We start from the raw sequence: 25,635 nt of genomic DNA on the forward strand, positions 1-25,635 counted from the left end.
ACAAACCTAGCAGATAGGAGGGAAACAGTAGACATGGTATATGTTTATTTTAGAAAGGTGTCTGACACAGTCCCATGTAACATTTTCATAAGCAAACTAGGGAAGTGTGGTCTAGATGAAATAATATAACATTGGTGCACAGCTGATTGAAAGACTGAACTCAGAGACAGGTTTCAGAATGGTACCCGTGTTCGTCTGTATCAGCAAAAACAATGAGGAGGACTTGTGGCACCTTAGAGACTAACAAATTTATTTGGGCATAAGCTTTCGTGGGCTAAAACCCACTTCATCGGATGCATGGAGTGGAAAATATAGTAGGCAGGTATATAAACACAGTACACAAAAAGATGGGAGTTGCCTTACCAAGTGGGGGGTCAGTGCTAACAAGACAATTCACTTAAAGTGGAAGTGGGCTATTCTCAACAGTAGAATACCAAGGGAGGAAAAAAAATCACTTTTGTAGTGGTAATGAGGCCAATGTAATCAGGGTGGCCTATTTCAAACAGTTGACAAGAAGGTGTGAATAACAGTAGGGGGAAATTAGTTTTTGTAGTGACCCATCCACTCCCAGTCTTTATTCAGACCTAATTTGATGGTGTCAAGTTTGCAAATTAATTCCAGTTCTGCAGTTTCTCGTTGGAGTCTGTTCAAATTAGGCTGTTAGCGTGAATCACAAACTAAACATGAGTCACATAGCCCTTCCTGTTTTAGCCCATGAAAGCTTATGCCCAAATAAATTTGTTAGTCTGTGAGGTGCCACAAGTACTCCTTATTGTTTGAACTCAGAGAGTAGCTCTCAAGGGTTCACTGGGAGAGCATATCTAGTGGGATCCCGCAGGGGTCACTCAGAGGTCCAATATTAGTCAATATTTTTATTACTAACTTGGATAATGGAGTGGAAAGTATGCTTATAAAATCTGAGAATGACACCAAGCTGAGAGGGATGGAAGCACTTTGGAGAACAGTATTAGAATTCAAAATGACCGTGACAAATTAAAGAATTGGTCTGACCGGTCAGACCAATCATCTTAATTTTGTTACCTAGAAAGATAATGGAGCAAATAATCAAAAAATCAATTTGTAAGCACCTAGAAGATAAGGTGATAAGTAACAGTCAACATGGATTAGTCAAAGAACAAATCATGTTAAACCAACTTAATATCCTTCTTTGACAGGATAACAAGCCTTGTAATAAGAAGAGGAGGACTTGTGGCACCTTAGAGACTAAACAATTTATTTGAGCATAAGCAAGGTGCCACAAGTCCTCCTCTTCTTTTTGCGAATACAGACTAACACGGCTGTTACTCTGAAGCCTTGTAATATATCTTAACTTTAGCCTAAGGCTTTTGATACCATCTCATATGACCTGCTCATATACAAACTAAGGAAATATAACTTAGATGAACCTACTGTAAGGTGGGTGCATAACTGGTTGGAAAAGCATACTCAAAGAGCCATTATCAATGGTTCACAGTCAAGCTGGAAGGGGATATTAAGTGGGGTCCCACAGGAATCTGTCCAGGGTCCAGTTCTACTCAATATCTTCATAAATGATTTGTATAATGGCACGGAGAACCAAACTTATAGTCTGCAGATGATATCAAGCTGGGAGAGGTTGCAAGCGCTTTAGAAGACAGGATTAGAATTCAAAATGATCTTGACAAACTGGTAAAGTGGTCTGAAATAAATGCAATGAAATTCAGTAAGGACAAATGCAAAGTACTACACTTAGGAAGGAATAATCAATGGCACAAATACGTAGTGGGAAATAACCGCCTAGGCAGGAGTACTGCAGAAAAGGATCTGGCTGCTAGCATGAATCATAAACTAGACATGAATCACATAGCCCTTCCTGTTTCAATTTCAAACTTACTTCTCCGGGAAAGCTCAACTCAGTCACAGCACCTAGTTCGTAAATGAAATTCCTGGGCTTTATCCCCATTTATGCTATAACCCCTTTTCACTGCTCTGGCAGTATACTGGGGGCTTGAAGTGGGAGTAAATTGCACCTGCACCCACTTTAAAGCATTGTAATACCACCAGAATGGTGTAAAGGGGGTTTAATGTAAAGGAAAATTAAACCCCTTTTGGGTTTTTTGCCCAGTTTTGTATGTCATTTGATCATTAAGAGAAAGAGCTCCCGGTGGCCAGGATCAGTGTCAGAATGCAATGTACACTTAAAGACACAGCAGCTCATTTTTACAAAAGCAAGAAATAGGTTTCAAATGCTGGGAGTACCGTTTGTTACACATATTTAATTGCTGAAAGGAAGACAGAACAAGCAAGCTGGATTTCTAGTAAAACATGAAAGCACCAAAGTATATTCACATTTCCACAGGTAAGTGAGGTGCTGGGAGCCCTTTATCCCATAGATTCCTCATGGGAAGTTAGGGTACACTGAAACACTTCTTCAAAAGCATCCAGAAAAGGCTCAGTGATTTCATCAACTGTGACATGTCTCTGGAGTTCTTCGCTCAGGGAGGTGACACCCGTCCCTTCGAGTCCACAAGGAACAATGTGATCAAACCACGTAAGGTCTGTGCAGCAGTTCAGTGCCAGACCATGAGAGGTTATATGCCTTCCACAATGGACACCTGAAAAGCAAACCATACATGTCACCTCGTTCAGTGCTATGAACCACACACCACCCCTTCCCCAAAGTCGTCTTAAATGTCAGATTCCAAGGCCAGAAGGGACCATCGTGATCATCTAGTCGGACCTGTACAACACAGGCTGTAGCAGTTCCCCCAAATAACCTCTAGATCAGATCTTTCAGAAAAACATCCAATGCTTTAAAAATTACCAGTGATGGACAATCCACTACAGCGTTTGGCAAGTTGTTCCAATGGTTAAATGTCCCCTTCACACTAAGACTCCTATCCACCTTACCACACAGGTTGTCCAGCTGATGAGACAACAGTGCTGTGGTGCTTATCATAGCTTATCACATACCATAGTTTATCCCATTCACCAATACCGTCTCAATATTTCCTTGTACTCCCCCACCATCTGCTGACTGCATCTGTTATCTCGTCTTACACTTCAACTGCAAGCTCTTTTGGGGGCAGACACCCGTCTATCTGTACTGTAATTGTGACTGGGGTTCCCAGGCCCTATTACAATACCAATTGTAAATAACAGTAAGTAAGATAGCTCAGGACACTGGGTTCATTGTTATTGCAGAGACATGCATGCACGGTGTGCAGTCCCTCATGAGGAAGTGAAATTCTTGTAAATATCTACTTGTTAGCCAAGAAAATCCTGCCTATTCGCAGGCTTGGCTCTGGTAGCGAATGAGGACAAAGGACAGCATGATGTGCAATTTTTCACAGTCATACATAGTAGATTTCTGATCTACATAGTAGATTCCTGATTCCAGTAGATTCCTTCTGTGACCATTGTTTATAGAGAATCATAGAGCTTTTCAGTAGCAGAAAATGTCCAGGAATTATTAAGGCCCACATCCTGAAAGATTTACACATGTGCACAATTTTAGTCAGGAGTAATCCAATGAGATTACACACATGAGCAATGGTACACACGTGCATAAATCTTTCCAGGAATAGGCATAAAAGTGTTGCTTCTAGTGATTTACAAGTAACCCCTAAAATCATTAGAATTGAGATTAGCATGGGTAGGGGGGAATCTATTATTCCACTATGTGGACTGCCTTTAGCCACACTTCATGTATAATCTGTTCACGCTACCTGCTATTTTCCATGGATCTTTCACACAGCAACACATGAAAGGAGAAGCAGTTTAATATAGGCATACTGCCTTGTCTCTGCTAGAAAGGATCTGCCAGTGTAACTATACTGGCAAACCATCTTAGTGGAGGTGCCGTTTATACTAGGAAAACAGTGCATTTGCTGGTATAACTTATACCAGTTCCCTAAATGAAATAAACTATATCACCAAAAGCATGTTGTATAACTGCATCTACACTTATGGTTTTGCCACCACCAACAGGTCAGTTATGGGGTGTGATTTTTTCCATGCTTGATGACTAGACTACACCACCCACAAAAAAAAGTGCAAAAATTTTTGCCAGTGCCCCACACCCCCCACCTTTCTCCTGCCCCCCATGTTCCCCTCACTCCCTTCCTGCCTCCTCCCTAGGGATCCCGAGCCCCCCCACACCCCCGGCCTATCTCCTGCCCCCCATGTTCCCCTCCTCACTCCCTTCCTGCCTCCTCCCCAGGGACCCCGAGCCCCCCCCCCACCCCCGACCTCTCTCCTGCCCCCCATGTTCCCCTCCTCACTCCCTTCCTGCCTCCTCCCCAGGGACCTCGAGCCCCCCCCCGACCTCTCTCCTGCCCCCCATGTTCCCCTCCTCACTCCCTTCCTGCCTCCTCCCCAAGGACCCCGAGCCCCCCCCACCCCTCTCCTGCCCCCCATGTTCCCCTCCTCACTCCCTAACTGCCTCCTCCCCAGGGACCCCGAGCCCCCCCCACCCCCGACCTCTCTCCTGCCCCCCATGTTCCCCTCCTCACTCCCTTCCTGCCTCCTCCCCAGGGACCCCGAGCCCCCCCCCGACCTCTCTCCTGCCCCCCATGTTCCCCTCCTCACTCCCTTCCTGCCTCCTCCCCAGGGACCCCGAGCCCCCCCACACCCCCGGCCTATCTCCTGCCCCCCATGTTCCCCTCCTCACTCCCTTCCTGCCTCCTCCCCAGGGACCCCGAGCCCCCCCCCAGCCCCGACCTCTCTCCTGCCCCCCATGTTCCCCTCCTCACTCCCTTCCTGCCTCCTCCCCAGGGACCCCGAGCCCCCCCCCAGCCCCGACCTCTCTCCTGCCCCCCATGTTCCCCTCCTCACTCCCTTCCTGCCTCCTCCCCAGGGACCCCGAGCCCCCCCCCAGCCCCGACCTCTCTCCTGCCCCCCATGTTCCCCTCCTCACTCCCTTCCTGCCTCCTCCCCAGGGACCCCGAGCCCCCCCCCAGCCCCGACCTCTCTCCTGCCCCCCATGTTCCCCTCCTCACTCCCTTCCTGCCTCCTCCCCAGGGACCCCGAGCCCCCCCCCAGCCCCGACCTCTCTCCTGCCCCCCATGTTCCCCTCCTCACTCCCTTCCTGCCTCCTCCCCAGGGACCCCGAGCCCCCCCCAGCCCCGACCTCTCTCCTGCCCCCCATGTTCCCCTCCTCACTCCCTTCCTGCCTCCTCCCCAGGGAACCCGAGCCCCCCCCCAGCCCCGACCTCTCTCCTGCCCCCCATGTTCCCCTCCTCACTCCCTTCCTGCCTCCTCCCCAGGGACCTCGAGCCCCCCCCCGACCTCTCTCCTGCCCCCCATGTTCCCCTCCTCACTCCCTTCCTGCCTCCTCCCCAAGGACCCCGAGCCCCCCCCACCCCTCTCCTGCCCCCCATGTTCCCCTCCTCACTCCCTAACTGCCTCCTCCCCAGGGACCCCGAGCCCCCCCCACCCCCGACCTCTCTCCTGCCCCCCATGTTCCCCTCCTCACTCCCTTCCTGCCTCCTCCCCAGGGACCCCGAGCCCCCCCCCGACCTCTCTCCTGCCCCCCATGTTCCCCTCCTCACTCCCTTCCTGCCTCCTCCCCAGGGACCCCGAGCCCCCCCACACCCCCGGCCTATCTCCTGCCCCCCATGTTCCCCTCCTCACTCCCTTCCTGCCTCCTCCCCAGGGACCCCGAGCCCCCCCCCAGCCCCGACCTCTCTCCTGCCCCCCATGTTCCCCTCCTCACTCCCTTCCTGCCTCCTCCCCAGGGACCCCGAGCCCCCCCCCAGCCCCGACCTCTCTCCTGCCCCCCATGTTCCCCTCCTCACTCCCTTCCTGCCTCCTCCCCAGGGACCCCGAGCCCCCCCCCAGCCCCGACCTCTCTCCTGCCCCCCATGTTCCCCTCCTCACTCCCTTCCTGCCTCCTCCCCAGGGACCCCGAGCCCCCCCCCAGCCCCGACCTCTCTCCTGCCCCCCATGTTCCCCTCCTCACTCCCTTCCTGCCTCCTCCCCAGGGACCCCGAGCCCCCCCCCAGCCCCGACCTCTCTCCTGCCCCCCATGTTCCCCTCCTCACTCCCTTCCTGCCTCCTCCCCAGGGACCCCGAGCCCCCCCCAGCCCCGACCTCTCTCCTGCCCCCCATGTTCCCCTCCTCACTCCCTTCCTGCCTCCTCCCCAGGGAACCCGAGCCCCCCCCCAGCCCCGACCTCTCTCCTGCCCCCCATGTTCCCCTCCTCACTCCCTTCCTGCCTCCTCCCCAGGGACCCCGAGCCCCCCCCCCCAGCCCCGACCTCTCTCCTGCCCCCCATGTTCCCCTCCTCACTCCCTTCCTGCCTCCTCCCCAGGGAACCCGAGCCCCCCCCCACCCCCGACCTCTCTCCTGCCCCCCATGTTCCCCTCCTCACTCCCTTCCTGCCTCCTCCCCAGGGACCCCGAGCCCCCCCCAGCCCCGACCTCTCTCCTGCCCCCCATGTTCCCCTCCTCACTCCCTTCCTGCCTCCTCCCCAGGGACCCCGAGGCCCCCCCCCCAGCCCCGACCTCTCTCCTGCCCCCCATGTTCCCCTCCTCACTCCCTTCCTGCCTCCTCCCCAGGGAACCCGAGCCCCCCCCCCACCCCCGACCTCTCTCCTGCCCCCCATGTTCCCCTCCTCACTCCCTTCCTGCCCCGGGACCCCCCGAACCCCGCACTCCTCCCACCCCCCCTGCTGCCCCCCATGTCCCCGTCCCGGCGCTCACCCACGGCGCAGAGCTTGCGGCCCCGCAGCCACACGCCGGTGTAGGGCGGCGGCCGGGCGGCGGCGGCGGGCAGGCCCAGGCGGCGGCAGAGGCCCAGGGCCGCGGCCTCCAGCGCCCCGACGTAGGCGCGCAGCGAGAGGCCGAGGCGCCGCAGGTCCAGCACCGGGTAGGCCAGCAGCTGGCCCGGGCCGTGGAAGGTGAGCAGCCCGCCGCGCGCCGCCCGCCGGAACTCGGCGCCCAGCGCCCGCAGCCGCCGCTCCTCGGCCGCCGGCTCCGGGGCGCCCCGCAGCCCGCGCGTGTACACGGGCCCCGCCGGCTCGGAGAGCAGCAGCCAGCCCGCCGCGCCCGGCCCGGGCCCGGGCCCCGGCCCCGGCCCCGGCCCCGCCGCCCGCTGCCGCCCCACGCAGCGCTCCTGCGCCGCCAGCGACTCCGCGTAGGCCAGGCGGCCCAGCCGCAGCAGCCGCACCGCCGGCCGGGCCCGCATCGCCCCGCCGCTGCCTGGGGGGGCGCGGGGAGGGGTCACGGGGGGCGACTCGAGGCGGGGCTGGGAGTGAGGTGAGGCGGGGTGGGTAGGGGTCAGCAGCAGGGGAATGTACGGTGGGGTGGGGGGTTGGGGTAGGGGAAGGCAGGGTGGGGTGGGGTGAGATGTAGGGTAGGGGAAGGTGTAGGGTTGGGTGGGGTGAGAGGCGGGGTAGGGGTCAGGTGGATCTAGGGGTGGGGTCAGCAGCTGGGGAATATAGGGTGGGGTAGGGGTAAGAGGGAGGTTGGGGAAGGTAGGGTGGGGTAGGGGTGAGAGGCAGGGCAGGGTAGGGTAGGGGTCAGGTGGATCTGGGGGTGGGGTCAGCAGCAGGGGAATGTAGGGTGGGGTAGGGGTAAGAGGGAGGTTGGGGAAGGCAGGGTGGAGTAGGGGGTCAGAGGGGGGTTGGGGTAGGGGAAGGCAGGGTGGGGTAGGGGTGAGAGGCGGGGTGGGGGAAGGCAGGGTGTGGTGGGATCAGAGGTGGGGAAGGCAGGGTGGGGGGGTAGGGGAACGCAGGGTGGGGTAGGGGTCAAGAGGATCTGGGGGTGGGGTCAGCAACAGGGGAATGTGGGGTAGGGGTATGAGGGAGGTTGGAGAAGGCAGACTGGGATAGGAGTATGAGAGGGGTTGGGGAAGGCAGCGTGGGGTAGGGTCAGAGGGGGGTAGGGGCAGGCAGGGTGGGGTCAGGTACGGGTCAGGCGGCTCTGGGGGTGGGGTCAGAAGCAGGGGAATGTAAGGTGGGGTAGTGTTCAGAGATGGCATTGGGGTGGAGTCAGGGGTGGGTAGGGGACAGGCGGGGGAAGGCAGGGTGAGGAAGGGGTCAGAGGTGGAGCTGAGGTTAGGCTGGGATGGGCTGTAAGTAGGCTCAGAGTTGGGGTTGGGGTGGGATACAGTAGGGGACAGAGGTAGGGTAGCGTGAGTGTAGAGGTTAGGTGAAGGTGGGGATAGGGTGGGATGGGGAATCAGGGGTGGGGTTGATTTTGGGTAGCATAGGGATTTGATGCATTAGAAGGGCAGGGGTGTCTGGGGGTGGAGCAGGAGGTGGGGTAGGGTGAAGTTAGGTAAAATGTAGTGGGTTAGTCTGTGCTCTTAGCCCCATGCCCATCAGCCAAGTGTCTGACCCATCAACAGCTGAAGCTTTGCTTTCCCCACCATTGCATCTTATTATTTAATTTAAGTGGAATTGATGCTTTCCAGTGGTTTACATGTCATGTCCTTTTAACTGACTCTGGTGAGTTAGAGTGATAGAGATTAAGGCCAGAAGGGACCATCAGATCATCAAGTGTGACCCCCTGTATATCATAGGCTACCAACACCATCCAGCATCCGCATAACAACCCAAATTAGACCAAAGTATTTCAGCCTGCTGGAGACTAGACTGTTATGTGCCACAGGGAGACAATACAAGGGACCAAGATGCATCAGTGCCTGAGGCCCCTGCAATGGAAGGGACGTGATTAAGTGAGATAGACCCAGATATAACTTTGGCAAGTGACCCCCATTCCATGCTGCAGAGGAAGGTGAAAGCCCCCCAAGGTCACTGCCAGTCTGACCTGTGGAAAAATTCCTTCCCTATCCCATGTATGGCAATCAGTCCCTGAGCATGTGAGCAAGAATAGCACCTGAGAAGGTGTGCTTGGTGTCGCCCACCTCACAGCCCTGGCCCTCCTTGTCCAGTGTCCATTTCCAGCCCTGGCTATCTCTGATGCTTCAGAGGAAGGGGACAAAAACAAATAAAACAAAAAAAAAAAAACCCCAAAACAGAATACATTGGGTGGGGGAGAAAAATAATCCTTTTTTGATCCCTACAGGTGGCTGGCTGAAACCCGAATTAAGGAAACAAACTGGAAGTGAGCCCCAGGGCTGCTGAGCCCTGCCTCTGACCATCAGGAGCAACCCTGTCATACAACTGCACTCATAAATTTGTCCAGCTCTCTCTTTACACTAATGAAGTTTGCCTCTACAACTACTGGGAGTGAGCTGCCCTGGAGATTCTTATACAGTGTGCACAGCCCCTCTTCTGTGCTCCGTTGCACATTGGAACAGTACAAAGAATGGCCATCAAATCCTAAGAGCAACCTCAACAGGCAAAACCTGTGGGTGCATGGCATGTGTCAAGTTATCACAGACTGCTGTTGGCCCAGTGCAGGGCCTGTGACTTGTGCAGTTGTATGCCCTGTGAAATGTAGGTTTCATTTCAGGCAGAAGTAAGGAATGGATCTTACCAGCCTGAGTGGGGAAATTCCCCACATGACATTTAGTATAGATTAGTTAATATGTTTTTTTAGAAAGCAGCAAAATATATTGTTTGAGTTTTTTCTTAAACAAAACTGCAAGGAGCTCATCTCACTGCAACAACTCTACAGCGACACTCCAGTGTTCCCCTTACCCAGCATTCACAAGCATGCTCCAGGAACATACCAATCTGTGATGAGTAACCCTACCATAATAAACCAGAGCAAAACTCCACAGCACTACTGAGCAGCCTTTTAATAAACCCATTTGTGCAAAATGGAGCTAATGAATTTTAGTAACAAAACCAAGTCTAGAATTATATTGTAGTTAAACTTACAAATGATTATTGTAAATCACAGAATCATAGAAGATTAGGGTTAGAAGAGACAAGAGGTCATCTAGTCCAACCCCCTGCTCAAAGCAGGACCAATCCCCAACTAAATCATCCCAGCCAGGGCTTTGTCAAGCCGGGCCTCAAAAGCCTAGAGAGGGTGGAGATTCCACCACCTCCCTAGGTAACCCATTCCAGTGCTTCACCACCCTCCTAGTGAAACAGTGTTTCCTAATATCCAACCTAGACCTCCTCCACTGCAACTAGAGACCATTACTCTTTGTTCTGTCATCTGCCACCACTGAGAACAACCGAGCTCCATCCTCTTTGGAACCCCCCTTCAGGTAGTTGAAGGTTACTATCAAATCCACCCCGCCCTTCTCTTGTGTAGACCAAACAAGCCCAGTTCCCTCCTCGTAAGTCATGTGCCCCAGCCCCCTGATCATTTTTGTTGCCTTCCACTGGACTGTCTCCAATTTGTCCACATCCTTTCTGTAGTGGGGGACACTGTTCCCGCTAAGCTGTGCGCATGTGCACGCGCACACAGATCCTAAACCCAGTGCACACGATGAAACACCGTGCGCACAAAAATGTACACAGAAGCACAACAATCTGCACAGAAGAAATTTTTTGTGCACATGGCCTGTCAAAAATTTGCACAGAAGAAATTTTTTGCACACATGGCCTGTCAAAAATTAGAGGGAACATTGGTGGGGGGCCCAAAACTGGATGCAATATTCCAGATGTGGCCTCACCGGTGCTAAATAGAGGGGAATAATCACTTCCCTTGATCTGCTGGCAATGCTCCTGCTAATGCAGCACAATATGCCGTTGGCCTTCTTGGCAACAAGGGCACACTGCTGACTCACATCCAGTTTTTCATCCACTGTAATCCCCAGGCCTTTTCCTGCATTGCTGCTTAGCCAGTCGGTCCCCAGCCTGTAGTAGTGCATGAGATTCTTCCATCCTAAGTGCAAGACTCTGCACTTGTCCTTGTTGAACCTCATCAGATTTCTTTTGGCCCAATCCTCCAATTTGTCTAGGTTACTCTAGACCCTATCCCTACCCTCCAGCATATCTACCTCTCCCCCCAGCTTAGTATCATCTTGAACTTGCTGAGGGTGCAATCCATCCCATCATCCAGATCATTAATAAAGATGTTGAACAAAACTGACCTCAGGACCAACCCCTGGGGTATGCTGTTTGATACTGGTTGCCAACTAAACATCGAACCATTGATCACTACCTGTTGAGCCTGACAATTTAGCCAGTTTTCTATCCACCTTATAATCCATTCATCCAATCCATACTTTTTTAATTTGCTGGCAAAAATACTGTGGGAGACCGTATCAAAAGTTTTGCTAACGTCAAGATATATCACGTCCACTGCTTTCCCCATATCCACAGAGCCAGTTATCTCATCATAGAAGGCAATCAGGTTGGTCAGGCATGACTTGCCCTTGGTGAATCCATGTTGACTGTTCCTGATCACCTTCCTCTCCTCCAAGTGCTTCAAAATGAATCATAGAATCATAGAATATCAGTGTTGGAAGGGACCTCAGGAGGTCATCTAGTCCAACCCCCTGCTCAAAGCAGGACCAATCCCCAATTAAATATCCCAGCCAGGGCTTTGTCAAGCCTGACCTTAAAAACTTCTAAGGAAGGAGATTCTACCACCTCCCTAGGTAATGCATTCCAGTGTTTCACCACCCTCCTAGTGAAAAAGTTTTTCCTAATATCCAACCTAAACCTCCCGCACTGCAACTTGAGACCATTACTCCTTGTTCTGTCATCTTCTACCACTGAGAATAGTCTAGAACCATCCTCTTTGGAACCACCTCTCAAGTAGTTGAAAGCAGCTATCAAATCCCCCCTCATTCTTCTCTTCTGCAGACTAAACAATCCCAGTTCCCTCAGCCTCTCCTCATAAGTCATGTGTTCCAGACCCCTAATAATTTTTGTTGCCCTTCGCTGGACTCTTTCCAATTTTTCCACATCCTTCTTGTAGTGTGGGGCCCAAAACTGGACATAGTACTCCAGATGAGGTCTCACCAATGTTGAATAGAGGGGAACGATCACGTCCTTCGATCTGCTGGCAATGCCCCTACTTATACATCCCAAAATGCCATTGGCCTTCTTGGCAACAAGGGCACACTGTTGACTCATATCCAGCTTCTCGTCCACTGTCACCCCTAGGTCCTTTTCCGCAGAACTGCTGCCTAGCCATTCGGTCCCTAGTCTGTAACGGTGCATTGGATTCTTCCGTCCTAAGTGCAGAACTCTGCACTTATCCTTGTTGAACCTCATCAGATTTCTTTTGGCCCTATTCTCCAATTTGTCTAGGTCCCTCTGTATCCTACCTCTACCTGACACCGTATCTACCACTCCTCCTAGTTTAGTATCATCCACAAATTTGCTGAGAGTGCAATCCACACCATCCTCCAGATCATTTATGAAGATACTGAACAAAACCGGCCCCAGGACCGACCCTTGGGGCACTCCACTTGATACCAGCTGCCAACTAGACATGGAGCCATTGATCACTACCCATTGAGCTCGACAATCTAGCCAACTTTCTACCCACCTTATAGTGCATTCATCCAGCCCATACTTCTTTAACTTGCTGACAAGAATACTGTGGGAGACGGTGTCAAAAGCTTTGCTAAAGTCAAGAAACAATACATCCACTGCTTTCCCTTCATCCACAGAACCAGTAATCTCATCATAGAAGGTGATTAGATTAGTCAGGCATGACCTTTCCTTGGTGAATCCATGCTGACTGTTCCTGATCACTTTCCTCTCGTGTAAGTGCTTCAGGATTGATTCCTTGAGGACCTGCTCCATGATTTTTCCGGGGACTGAGGTGAGGCTGACTGGCCTGTAGTTCCCAGGATCCTCCTTCTTCCCTTTTTTAAAGATGGCACTACATTAGCCTTTTTCCAATCCTCTGGGACTTCCCCCGATCGCCATGAGTTTTCAAAGATAATGGCCAATGGCTCTGCAATCACAGCCACCAACTCCTTTAGCACTCTCGGATGCAACGCATCCGGCCCCGTGGACTTGTGCACGTCCAGCTTTTCTAAATAGTCCCTAACCACTTCTTTCTCCACAGAGGGCTGGTCACCTACTCTCCATGCTGTGTTGCCCAGTGCAGCAGTCTGGGAGCTGACCTTGTTCGTGAAGACAGAGGCAAAAAACCCATTGAGTACATTAGCTTTTTCCACATCCTCTGTCTCTAGGTTGCCTCCCTCATTCAGTAAGGGGCCCACACTTGCATTGGCTTTCTTCTTGTTGCCAACATACCTGAAGAAACCCTTCTTGTTACCCTTAACATCTCTTGCTAGCTGCAGCTCCAGGTGCGATTTGGCCCTCCTGATTTCATTCCTACATGCCCGAGCAATATTTTTATACGCTTCCCTGGTCATATGTCCAACCTTCCACTTCTTGTAAGCTTCTTTTTTATGTTTAAGATCCGCAAGGATTTCACTGTTAAGCCAAGCTAGTCGCCTGCCATATTTACTATTCTTTCGACACATCGGGATGGTTTGTCCCTGTAACCTCAATAGGGATTCTTTGAAATACAGCCAGCTCTCCTAGACTCCTTTCCCCCTCATGTTATTCCCCCCGGGGATCCTACCCATCAGTTCCCTGAGGGAGTCGAAGTCTGCTTTTCTGAAGTCCAGAGTCCGTATTCTGCTGGTTACCTTTCTTCCCTGTGTCAGGATCCTGAACTCGACCAACTCATGGTCACTGCCTCCCAGATTCCCATCCACTTTTGCTTCCCCTACTAATTCTTCAAGGAAAAATGCTTTCCTTGAGGACCTGCTCCATGATTTTTCCAGGGACTGAGGTGAGGCTCACTGGTCTGTAGTTCCCCAGGTCCTCCTCCTTCGCTTTTTTAAAGATGGGCACTATATTTGCCTTTTTCCAATAAGAGTAAATAAAAGTTTTAGTTGTAGTTTGTTTTAAAAATCAGGACTAAGATCCTGTGTGGGTTGAAATTAAACATGTCGGGCCTTTAGAGAATAATAAAATGATCCAATCTTAGCTTTTAAGTACTATTCTATAAAATATTCAAATTTCACCTAACTGCTAAATGAATCAACCATTAAAAACAAAATAAACTGTACCCAGGGAGCTCTTGTAAAGATGTTGTTTCAAGTTATCAATTAGATTAATCATATAAAAGTTACAATTCATGCATTTAGTGTTCACAGACTAATCAACTGGGTTAGTAAACTCTTACTTTATCACAAATCTTATTTCCTGGATATCTACTCTTTGTAATTCTAAACAAATTAGCTCTCACCTCAGCCAACAGCCTTCTTGCAAGTACTACCATGTGGTTACTGTTGTACTGGAGAAATTGCAAGAAAGGCAGAAGTGAATGATAAGAGGCACTTTCTTCTGTTTACCTACTCCTTTGTTGAAAAGGAGTAAAGGTAACAAAGGTCTATAAGATTAATGTAGCCTGGGAAAAAGCACCATCGAATAAACACAGTTGGACTGTGCCAGGTCACGCTCAACCACATTTAGCCAGTTTCCTTAAACAACTGTACTGGCTTGCCTCCATTCAGTTCAGGATCCAGTTTAGTTCAGCACTGCTCCCTTTATCACCAATTCCTGATTTCACTAATTAACTTCAGAAGAGTTATTCTGGATTTACACCACTGCAACTGAGGCTATAGTGCGACACTGTAGATGCTAGCTACATAAATGGAAAAACCCCTCCTGCCAGTGTAGGTAATCCACCTCCTCCAGAGATGGCAGCTAGGTCAACAGAAAAATTCTTCCCTCAACTTAGCACTGTCTACACGGTGATTTAGGTCAGCTTAACAACGCTGCTCAAGGGTGTGGATTTTTCACACCCCTGACCAATGTAGTTAAACCAAATTAATTTTCTAGCGTAGACCAGGCCTGAGATCAGAATCTGGCTTGCTGAGTCTGCCCTTAGCAGAAGAGATTTGCATATTGTGCCAAGATTTTGTGTGTGTCTGTATGTGTATCAAGTTATTTCCTTTTTTATGATTAATCATCAAATTTTTGCAGGACATCAAAGCCAAATGCTCTTCCTTTTTGGCTTGCTGTGGTGATGCATGCGTAAGATCAGGAAAATTGTATGTAATAGGTCTGGGATCCTTTGTAAATAAGAAGCCAAGAATTAGCTTGGTCGTGTACTTACAATATTTACTGTCAATATCCGGCTTTTGAAGCCGAGAGGATATGGAGAATTTGCATGGAACGCAACAATAGATGGCTCAATGTTTCTCCAGATATAAGGGCATAATCATTTTTGTAAAGAGTGCATACAATGTTGCATTTTTCCAGAACATGACTCACTGTTCAAGGTGACTGCACCTGTATTTCTCCACCTCCCCTGCGGTCCAGCAAGGATGCTCACTCGCGCCTTCCCCTCTGTTGCCTGCGTCTCACTCCCATCTGAGCAGGATAAGGCTATGCTGCACAGTTCTCTGCCTTCATTGCAGGGACTGAATAGACTTGCTTGTTTTCTCTTCAGAGACTGATAATAGAGAGTTGTTGCAGATATAAGGTAAAAAGCACGACAGTGAAAACACTACAAAAAGAACAGAACCTATACACATGCTAACATGGATTCTGCCAGGCCCTACCCTTCCAACCCTACACCGAGGGTTGGGGCCTTCTGTGGAACAAAGGTCCTAACGGTTTGCTGGATCAGGAAGAAGGCCCTGGGTCCATTTAAACCCAAGTCATTTATCCAAAAGACTTCTCCTTGTCTCTTGGTCCCTGGAGAATCCAGTTTGAACTAGGATAGGCATATCTCTGTGGGGGGTGGCTTCAAGGGGTTGGTACAAGGAAGTTCATTAGCATCCCCCTCGTACTAGAGAAGGTACATACAATGCCACAGTAACACATACCCAATTGCATTTTGAATACAATGTACAAAGGTATTTACCCTAATCCAGTAAGGTTTAGCTTAGTCCAGTAAAGTTTATCTTAATTCCATAAAGTTTGTTCAGGATATTACAGGATCTTGTCAGTCTGCCACAACAGAAGCACACAATGTTCTTACCATAGTGCCTTCATCTGAGTAGCACAAAGCACTTTACAAACAACCATGCCTCTGATGAAGTGGGTTTTAGCTCACGAGAGCTTATGCCCAAATAAATTTGTTAGTCTCTAATGTGCCACAAGGACTCCTCGTTGTTCGTGCCTCTTGAAACCTCTATAATTGTTTTTATTAAAGTAGCAGCATCCCATTGTGGTAGGCACTTTACAGGAAGGAGAAGTTTTTGCCCTGAGGAGCTTGCAATCAAATTCAAGACAGGGATCCACAGAGTATGTAACAAAGTAGGAAGGTATAACAAATAGGAAGGAGCAGGAGAGGGAGGACAAGGGGCAAAGCAATGAAAACAAACATTAATATAGGCCAGCTTTGTAAAGCAGGTATCCTCATTTTACACAGCTACTAAATGAGGCACAAAGGCTGAAATCCTGGCTCCATTGAGGTCAATGGCAGAACTCTCACTGACTTAAATGGGGCCAGGATTTCACCAAAAGAGACTGAGAGACTTATTTCGAAATCACAACGAGTTATCGGCTGAGCCACAAATCAGATCCAGCAGCGATGTTCTCAGCTGCACAGATTTATACCAGCTGAGGATGTGGCCCCAGGGGTCTTCATCCCCAGTCCCATGCTCTAACCAGTAGGCTACACTCTCTGTTTTACAGCATAGCTTTTATCTCTGTTTTGTGAATTATAATCCAGACCTAAATTGAGCCTCTTAAAAAGAATCCAAGTCTCCTTTTAAGAACATCACACCTGAGAAGTGTTGTGACTTATTGACTCCCTGCACTCAAAAGTGTCCCTTTGTGCCACATTCCAAGCCTGGCAGAGATTCCAGTTGCTTCATCCATCTTTTTATTAGTGTTTTTATTGATTGTATTGCAGAAGCCCCACACCTGGACTGGGCCCCATTGTGCTAGGTGCTGTACAAACACAAGAAAAGGATCCCTGCCTGAACGAGTTACAGTCAAAGTTTATTTCCCCAACCAAAGCATCTTCATCTTTCTTTCCTAGCATGTTGGTAGCATGAAAGGTTTTGTATTAATAACCTTGGACTGTGTGATTCCTTTAACACACCTTACAACGGTGACTGTGTCCAGCTTCTCCCATGATTTCATACACTGTGGTGCATTTCCTGTCTCCAAACTCAGGAACTGGTCACAGTGTGATGGCCTGTGAAGTCTCAGCATAATGGCACTTCAGAATGGTTAAGGACCCCATCTCCATTCATGGAGAGACTGAAGATGCTGACCGCTAGTTCCAAACACTGCATGGAAAATTCATATTTTTCTCTATAGATTTAGGCCCAGCTCCACAAAGGTTAAATACCTCTGTGGATTAGTGCTTAGCAAATATTTAACTACCTACGGCAATTAGAAATAACCATCTGGACTGAAAGCATAGAACACCTTAAGGATCCTGGTGAGTTGTGATTAGAGCCAAAACCATTCTTGCTCCCCCTGTACAGTATATTCATTGACCCAAAAATACATTCCTGAGGCTGAGGGAAGCAAAGAAACACAAGGAAATCCACATTTAAGGCTGACCTCCAGTCCACACGCACAGCAGGGTGTATTAAGGAAGTAGTTAAGGAAATTCCCTGCTGTGGCTGGGGATTGGAAGTCAGCCTGTGGAGTGAATTTCCTTATTTTTCTCTGCTGCCGTCATCACCACCACAGCAGACTTTTGATTCAATTAGGGCCCAATCCAGCAAGCTGCTGAGCTGCCTTAAATCACTTTAATGTCAATGGGGTCTGAGGACAGTCAGCATCTGACAGGCACAGGCTTTTTGTGAATTTCATTTCGTGCAGGCGTAAGGTTCACTGCCTTGGAGACTGAAGCATCCGATGAAGTGAGCTGTAGCTCACGAAAGCTCATGCTCAAATAAATTGGTTAGTCTCTAAGGTGCCACAGGTACTCCTTTTCTTTTTGCGAATACAGACTAACACGGCTGCTATTCTGAAACCTGAAGTAATCTCTTTATTCACCAAATAGACGGATGAACTTCAAAGAGTAAGCCCCCCTCCCCCTCCAGCCCTGTTAATGTGCCTCAACAATGACCAAGAGTCACCTGCTGTGGGGTCAGAGGAGACTTCACTCTCCATATCCAAAAGCCGTCCAGGGTACTGATTAATGCTAACTGTGGTGGTGTTTTTGTGATAGGTGCACCTGTCTGCATGGAACTAGGGTGAGACGCACCAAACTAATTTCCCGTGTGCCACACTACAGACCAGAGTGAGGTTCAGATCCAGCACCTGGAGGTGAAAGGCTCTGTATCCCATTACCAATTCCCTGAGCTTTCCCTTCCCACACACATTTGCACTATATGACATGTAGCGTAGCTTTTAAAAATGACTTTTCCCAATGTAATTAACTAGGTCTATTCCGGTCTTTGGGCTGGAGGTTTGTTATTTTTACTCAATGTTTTTATATAGCACCATAACTGGGGATAGTGCTTTATAAAGAGACTAAATATCTCCCCCATATTTCTCTGCACTTACAATCCTAAGATCCTGATGCTTCCAAAGCAATGCCCATTGGAAAACATAATCCCAACTATACTTACAAAATGATAGGGTCTAAATGAGCTGTTACCACTCAAGAAAGAGATCTTGGAGTCATTGTGGAGAGTTCTCTGAAAACATCCACTCAGTGTGCAGCGAACAGAATGTTAGGAACCATTAGAAAAGGGATAGATAATAAGTCAGAAAATACCATAATGCTACCATATAAATCTATGGTATGCCCATACCTTGAATACTGCATGCAGTTTTGGTTGCCACTTCTCAAAAAAGATATATTAGAATTGGAAAAGGTACAGAGAAGGGCAACAAAAATGATTAAGGGTATGACAGTTTCCACATGAGGAGAGATTAAAAAGACCGGGACTGTCCAGCTTGGAAAAGAGACAACTCGGGGGATATGATAGAGGTCTATAAAATCATGAATGTTGTGAAGAAAGTGAACAGGGAAGTGTTATTTACCCCTTCACATAACACATAAACTAGGGGCCACCACTAACACGGCTGCTACTCTGAAACCAGTGAAATTAAGAGGCAACAGGTTTAAAACAGACAAAAGGGAGTACTTCTTGACACAACGCACAGCCCAGCTGTGGAACTTGTTGCCAGGGGATGTTGTGAAGCCCAAAAGTATAGCTGGGTTCAAAAAAGAATTAGATAAGTTCCTGGAGGATAGGTCCATCAATGGCTGTTAATCAAGATGGTCAGGGATGCAACCTCATGCTCTGGGTGTCCCTAAACTTCTGACTGCCAGAGGCTGGAACTGGATGACAGGGAGTGGATCACTCAGTAAATTGCCCTGTTTTGTTCACTCCCTCTAAAGCATCTGGCACCGTCCATTGTCAGAAGACAGGATGCTGGGCTAGATGGACCATAGGTTTGACCCAGTATGGCCATTCTTATGTCCCCCCCCCCCCCCGCCATTGACTGTAATGCAGTCCAGTTGCAAGATCAGGTCTTAAAAGTGCAAGTATCTTCTCTGCACTGTGGAGGCTGTTAGTCTGGAGCTGGTGGTCTCCCTCTAAAGACAGACCCCTGTGTAGGTATTTCAGTTGTTCCCTTTCACTCAGTGCTCATTAAGTGGAATTCAGATAAGGAGCGGTTCAAACTAGGCAGGTGTTCACTTACCTCTGCTTTAGATGCAGAATGACTACAGAGTTGTCAGCTGTAGCAGGCAGATATCATTGTGAGCTGGATCCAAAGCCCATTGGAGTCACAGATGCATCAAGTTTAAGGCCACAGGGGACCATTGTCAATGGGAGTCTCAATGGACTATAGATCTAGCCTTACTTTACCCTCTAGTACCGATAACCTTTCTCTGTCACAGCAGGTAACTTGTATCTTGGCCACCTGACTTGAATATCTCAGTAGAATCAGGTTTCAGAGTAGCAGCCGTGTTAGTCTGTATTCGCAAAAAGAAAAGGAGGACTTGTGGCACCTCCTCCTTTTCTTTTTTCAGTCGAATCAGACTTCTCTGAGCCAAGCTGCAAACTATTCTCAAATTATAAATCTCCAATGTACTTTTCCCATGACCGCAGACTCAAGAGAGACAAGCACAGAAGGATTTGAGACAAGTTATTCAGCTAAGTGCTTACGTAACTCTAACATCCTGAATTAAGACTTGCCCACAACTAGGGAGGGTTCCTTACAGACTCCTCTTTTTGGGCAACTGCCCCAAAGTTTTGGTGACTTTTTTCTGTGCCTTTCAGATCCCAGAGGAGTTGGCAGTTTGACTGGTAAATGGAGCCAATTTGATCTGAAGCTTGGACTCTGTACAGTTAGGAATAGAAGGGTGGAAAGAGCACATGTGCCATACTAATAATACTTAGGATTTTCATCAGCAGATCTCAAAGTGCTTTACAATGGAGGTCAGTGTCATTATCCCCATTTTCAGATGGGGAAACTGAGGCAAGAGGAGGGAAGTGCCTTGTCCAAAGTCACCCAGCAGCCCATGGGTAGAGCCAGGAATAGAACTCCACTCTCTTGTCTAGTGCTCCATCCAGTAAGCTCACGTCTTACATTTTTATTAGGGTGTCAGTAGGATTATTGACATGAGTAAGGCTTGCTAGGGCTGGGTGCTACTGTCACGATCATGTAAATGTGCATGTAAGTGACTTTACTTACATGAGTAGTGTCATGATAATCAGTGAGATGAGTTCCATGAGTAAAGTTACGCACATGTGCATTTATAGGACCCATATAGCTATTATGTACATATCTATTTTCTATCCATTATTATTTGTACTTATTATTTTATTTATCATTTGTATTACAGTAGGTCCAAAGAGCCCCAGCCATGGATCGGGACTCCGTTGCGCTAAGTGCTGTATAAACCCACAACAAAAAGACAGTCCCTGCCCCAAGGAGCTGAAAATTTAAGTATAAGACAAACCAACAGATGGATACAGACAGGTGGGAGAGAACAAGGAAACGATGCAACAATATTGATCAGTATGATAGGCAGTGGTATCTAATCCATATTACTCATCGAATTATGTGTCTGAAGTGTCTGTCACTGCATTGTGTAAGCCCTCGATCCTATATTGAGATCCATGTGAGAGGACTCTTGTGCCTCCCTGGAGTCAGTCCCATTGACAAGTGTATCCCTATGCAGGACTGGAGCCCAAGCCGTGGCATGCACCAAGCTGGTTACTGCATGCACGGAGGGTGAAATGTCCCCAGCCCTATCCTTGAAGTAGGTTGACATGGTGCATAAGCTTTGTGCTGGCCCGCTGCATGAGGGTGAATGTCACCCACTGTGCAGTTCATGTGCCTAGCTGCCTGTTTGTAGACAGGAAGCTGTCTGCTTGAATGTGCAAATCTGAAAATGTAAAGTCCATGTCATTGATCCCAGCGCTCATCTTGCATGAGAACTTCCACTTGCACATTACTGTTATGGGCATGGACTGGACCAGTCACCCAAACATGACTGACGTACAGACTGTTTACCATGGGGCAGCAAAGTAAGCAATGGGGTCCTGTTGGAGGCACTGTTGTAAATTTCTTAGTTTCAGGATGATCACACAGTCCGGCGATCCTCACTCCATGGACTGTATCACTTCTAATCGTCCTGTCAAAGCACAAGCCAGGATAGATTAGAGCTGTGCAAATTTTGGACCTAGTCCTGCAGTGTGCTGGGAACCGCTGGGCTGTGAGTCAGGGAACCGGGGCTTTAGTTTTGGGCCTGCCACTGAATCCTTGTGTGGCTTTAGCAAGTCATTTAACTTTTTGTGCTGCAGTTTCCCCATCTGTGAAGCGGGGATAATTCTGCCTGCCTTCTTTTGTGAAGTGCTTTGAGATCCTTAGATGAAAAGTGCCTTAGAAATGCTAATTGTGGGGCACTTGGTACCTTGTAAGATCAGGTCCTTGTCCTAAATCCACTTCAAGAATTCCTACCCACCCCTTTTTAACCTCACTAGAGACTTTATTCTTCTTTCATTCACACTGGTACAAATCAGAGGTAACTTCACTGGAGTCACTGGAGCTATCCCAATGTAAAAGTGGTGTAATTGGGCCCTGTTCCTGCATCTACTCCTTTCCTGATCGTTTTGTAAAAGAAGTGTTCAGCAAAATGACTTTAAACAAGTTCGTTCCTGCCTTGAAAATCATTTGCAAAACCAAGAAAAACACTGCACAATGCATTAGGTGTAGAAGCAGCTTTGCACCTACCAGGTCAGGAAATCATCCACGAGGCCCAGGACAGGCCATTTAAAGGAGGAAAAAACAATGAAAAAAGAGGCCATAAAAAAACGATGAGCAACACGTTAAGATCCGAGGATTCCTTCCGTAAACCAAGCTCCTGCATCAAGCCAAGAGCAACATTTCTTGATGCAAGAATAACTCCAATATGGTATATAAAAAAAAAAAGAGCAAGAGCAAGAGAAAGGCAGTGGTAGGAAGAGGATGTATACAATTTTATTACCAGCAAAACAAGCATGATGCACAGCTAAGTAATGCAATTGCTGTGACCACCAAAAAGAAGAAACATTCTCCAGCATACCATGGGGTCATGTGCGTCATGTGAGTTTATTTTTAAATCCGGCCAAACTTCTGTAATTTCCTTCCCTGCCTCACTAGGTAAAAAAAATGACGCATTCATGCTAGAGCTCCGCATCCTCTTTGAATTCTCATGGAGTGACATTCACCCCTGTGCAGAGTGCATCACATCTGAATATGGCCTGGTTGCCGGTCAGGTTTCCTTTATGAGTCCTCTCCTGACATTTTTAATCTTTTTAAGCTTTGCTTGTTTTAGAGTTATGCAAAATAATCAGTGAAGTGTGGGGGCAACTCACCAAGGACAATGACTATCTGCTCCTTTTCGAAAGAGCGGGGGCGGGTGGGGGAACTAACAGCATCTAGACAGGTTTCAGAGGGGAAGCCATGTCAGTCTGTATCAGCAAAAACAACAAGGAGTCCTTGTAGCACCTTAAAGACTAACAAATTTATTTGGGCATAAGCTTTCGTGGGCTAGAACCCACTTCATCAGATGCATGGAGTGGAAAATACAGGAGCAGGTATAAATATACAGCACATGAAAAGATGGGACTTGCCTTACCAAGTGGGAGGTCAGTCTAATGAGACAATTAAATTAACAGTAGTACACCAAGGGAGGAAAAATTTCTTTTGTAGTGGTAATGAGAGTGGCCCATTTCAAACAGTTGACAAGAAGGTGTGAGTAATGGTAGGGGTAAATTAGGTTTTGTAATGACCCAACCACCCCAAAACAGACTCCAACATGAAACTGCAGAACTGGAATTAATTTGCAAACTGGACACCATCAAATTAGGCCTGAATAAAGATCTTCTTCCAAAGGAGCATCGAGTCTGGGGTTGAGTGCCTTACGTCACGGATTCACAGGGTTTCGTCTAGGTCCCAGCCTGCTTGGGAGTGACTCCTTAGTGTGCCAGACCCCAAGAGTCCACAGTTCCACCGGGACAGGGCCGCAGGCTCCATGACTCCGAACCTGGGCCTTTTGGTGCCAGGTATCCCTGTCTCTCTGGGTCCCTGCAACGAATCCAACCTGAGTCAGACTCAGGCTGGAGGCTCTCAGTAACCATTTGCAGTGAGACTATGCAGTCTTTTCAAGACAAGGTAACAATTTATTAGTCACCTGGCCTGCAGAATCTGCAAGGCCTTCAGTTAGCACAGAAAGTAAAGGTTAATACAGGTTCAGACTGGCGAGAGCCATGGCTGTCTCTGCCCCATTTAGACAGACAAGGTGGGGGAGGTAATATCTTTTATTGACCAACTTCCATTCATGAGAGAGACAAGCTCTCGAGCTCCACAGAGCTCTTCTTCAGGTCTGGGAAAGGTCCTCAGAGTGTCACAGATTGTTTAGCATAAGTAGCTACCTTGTATTCTAAGGGACCATTCCAGGAGAAGTGGCCCGTTAACACCCCTGCAGTCATAGGACAAAAAAGGGGGGTTAGTGGGTTACAAATTGTTGTAATAAGCCATAAATCCAGTGTCCTTATTAAGACCATGATTTTAAGTGTCTAGCAGAGTTATGAATTTAAACTCCCAGGCTTGCCTTGGTGTTGTGCAGGTTTTCTTTGAGGATGAGGACTGAGAGGGTCAGCTATGGAGTGATCGTTTTGTGAAAAGTCTTCTATCCTTTTTGTCTGCCAGTCCCAGGGAGAGCCCTGTGTCTCTGAGCTCTGAACACAGCCACCTGACACCTCTTGTCTGTTCTCCTCCCACAGCCAGGCTGCGCCCATATCTTCAGCTGCCTCTGCAGCTAGGTGTTAATCTTCGTCCTTGGGGTTCCCAGTGTCTCTGTAGAGCAGTGGTCCCCAAACTGTGGGGCATGCCCCCCTACGGGGGTGCAGAGGAAGGTCTGGAGGAGCGTAGTCGTGCTCGGGTAGGGAGGGAGCGCCACCTAGCTCCACTCTGACCCCAGTTCCGATCCGGCCACACTCCCGGCCGCTGCTCCCAGTCTCCAGCACCCACTCTCGGCAGCCAAGTCCCCCTCTTGGCCCCCGGCCCCTGTTCTTGGTTCCCGGCCATGGCTCCATTCCCAGTCCGTGGTCAGGCCACAACTCCGCTTCCAGTGGGGTGTGTGTGTAGACACATTGCGTTATTGGTAAGGGGGGGTCACGGGAGGAAAAGTTTGAGCACCACTGCTGTAGTGTCTTCCATTCCAATGGGCTGCTTCCATTCCAGCCCAGATACTCCTCCAGTATGTCTGCATTACAATTAGACACCCGCGGCTGGCACATGCCAGCTGACTCAGGCTTGTGGGGCTTGGGCGAAGGGGCCATTTAACTGCAGCGTAGACAGTTTGGGCTTGGGCTGCAGCCTGAACTTTGGGACGCCCCCACCTCCCCGGGTCCTAGAGCCCGGGCTCCAGCCTGAGCCTGCATCTCTCCACCATGGTTAAACAGCCCCTGCTAACCAGGACACAGTGATAGGTGCAGAGTCATGCAGATAGCTCGTAAAACCATTACAGAAAAAGAAAAGGAGGACTTGTGGCACCTTAGAGACTAACCAATTTATCTGAGCATAAGCTTTCGTGAGCTACAGCTCACTTCATCGGATGCATACGGTGGAAAGTGTAGAAGATCTTTTATACACACAAAGCATGAAAAAATACCTCCCCCCACCCCACTCTCCTGCTGGCAATAGCTTATCTAAAGTGATCACTCTCCTTACAATGTGTATGATAATCAAGTTGGGCCATTTCCAGCACAAATCCAGGTTTTCTCACCCCCCTCACACACACAAACACACAAACCCACTCTCCTGCTGGTAATAGCTTATCTAAAGTGACCACTCTCCTTACAATGTGTATGATAATCAAGGTGGTCCATTTCCAGCATAAATCCAGGGTTTAACAAGAACGTCTGAGGGAGGATCCACATTGGTGGATGTGCAGGTGCCTCTGATAATGTGGCTAGCCGTCACCTTCAGCCCCCAACTAAAACCCCTCCAATGCATTATTAAGGATCTACAGCCTATCCTGAAGGATGACCCAACACTCTCACAAATCCTGGGAGACAGGCCAGTCCTTGCCTACAGACAGCCCCCCAACCTGAAGCAAATACTCACCAGCAACCACATACCACACAACAGAACCACTAACCCAGGAACCTATCCTTGCAACAAAGCCCGTTGCCAACTGTGCCCACATATCTATTCAGGGGACACCATCATAGGGCCTAATCACATCAGCCACACTATCAGAGGCTCGTTCACCTGCACACCCACCAATGTGACATATGCCATCATGTGCCAGCAATGCCCCTCTGCCATGTACATTGGTCAAACTGGACAGTCTCTACTTAAAAGAATAAATGGACACA

The 25,635-nt window shown here is 49.0% G+C and overlaps 1 protein-coding gene and 1 long non-coding RNA gene across 2 annotated transcripts; one reads left to right on the top strand and one right to left on the bottom strand.

Annotated features, from left to right (window-relative positions):
- Window positions 1-2,235: 2,235 nt before the first annotated feature.
- On the bottom strand, window positions 2,236-7,205 carry LIPT2 (lipoyl(octanoyl) transferase 2). The gene is made up of 2 exons (XM_084646866.1): window positions 6,684-7,205; window positions 2,236-2,594 (listed from the first exon to the last, which is right to left on the bottom strand). The coding sequence occupies exons 1-2, from the start codon at window positions 7,165-7,167 to the stop codon at window positions 2,362-2,364; spliced, it is 717 nt and encodes a 238-aa protein (XP_084502992.1). The 5' UTR covers window positions 7,168-7,205; the 3' UTR covers window positions 2,236-2,361.
- LOC311530366 lies at window positions 6,745-9,669 on the top strand. The gene is made up of 2 exons (XR_014713969.1): window positions 6,745-6,880; window positions 9,012-9,669. It is a non-coding gene; the product is annotated as an uncharacterized lncRNA (long non-coding RNA).
- The last annotated feature ends 15,966 nt before the right edge of the window (window positions 9,670-25,635 follow it).

Source organism: Lepidochelys olivacea, assembly GCF_965140295.1.
Source record: "Lepidochelys olivacea isolate rLepOli2 genome assembly, chromosome: 1".
NCBI classification, from domain to species: domain Eukaryota; kingdom Metazoa; phylum Chordata; order Testudines; family Cheloniidae; genus Lepidochelys; species Lepidochelys olivacea.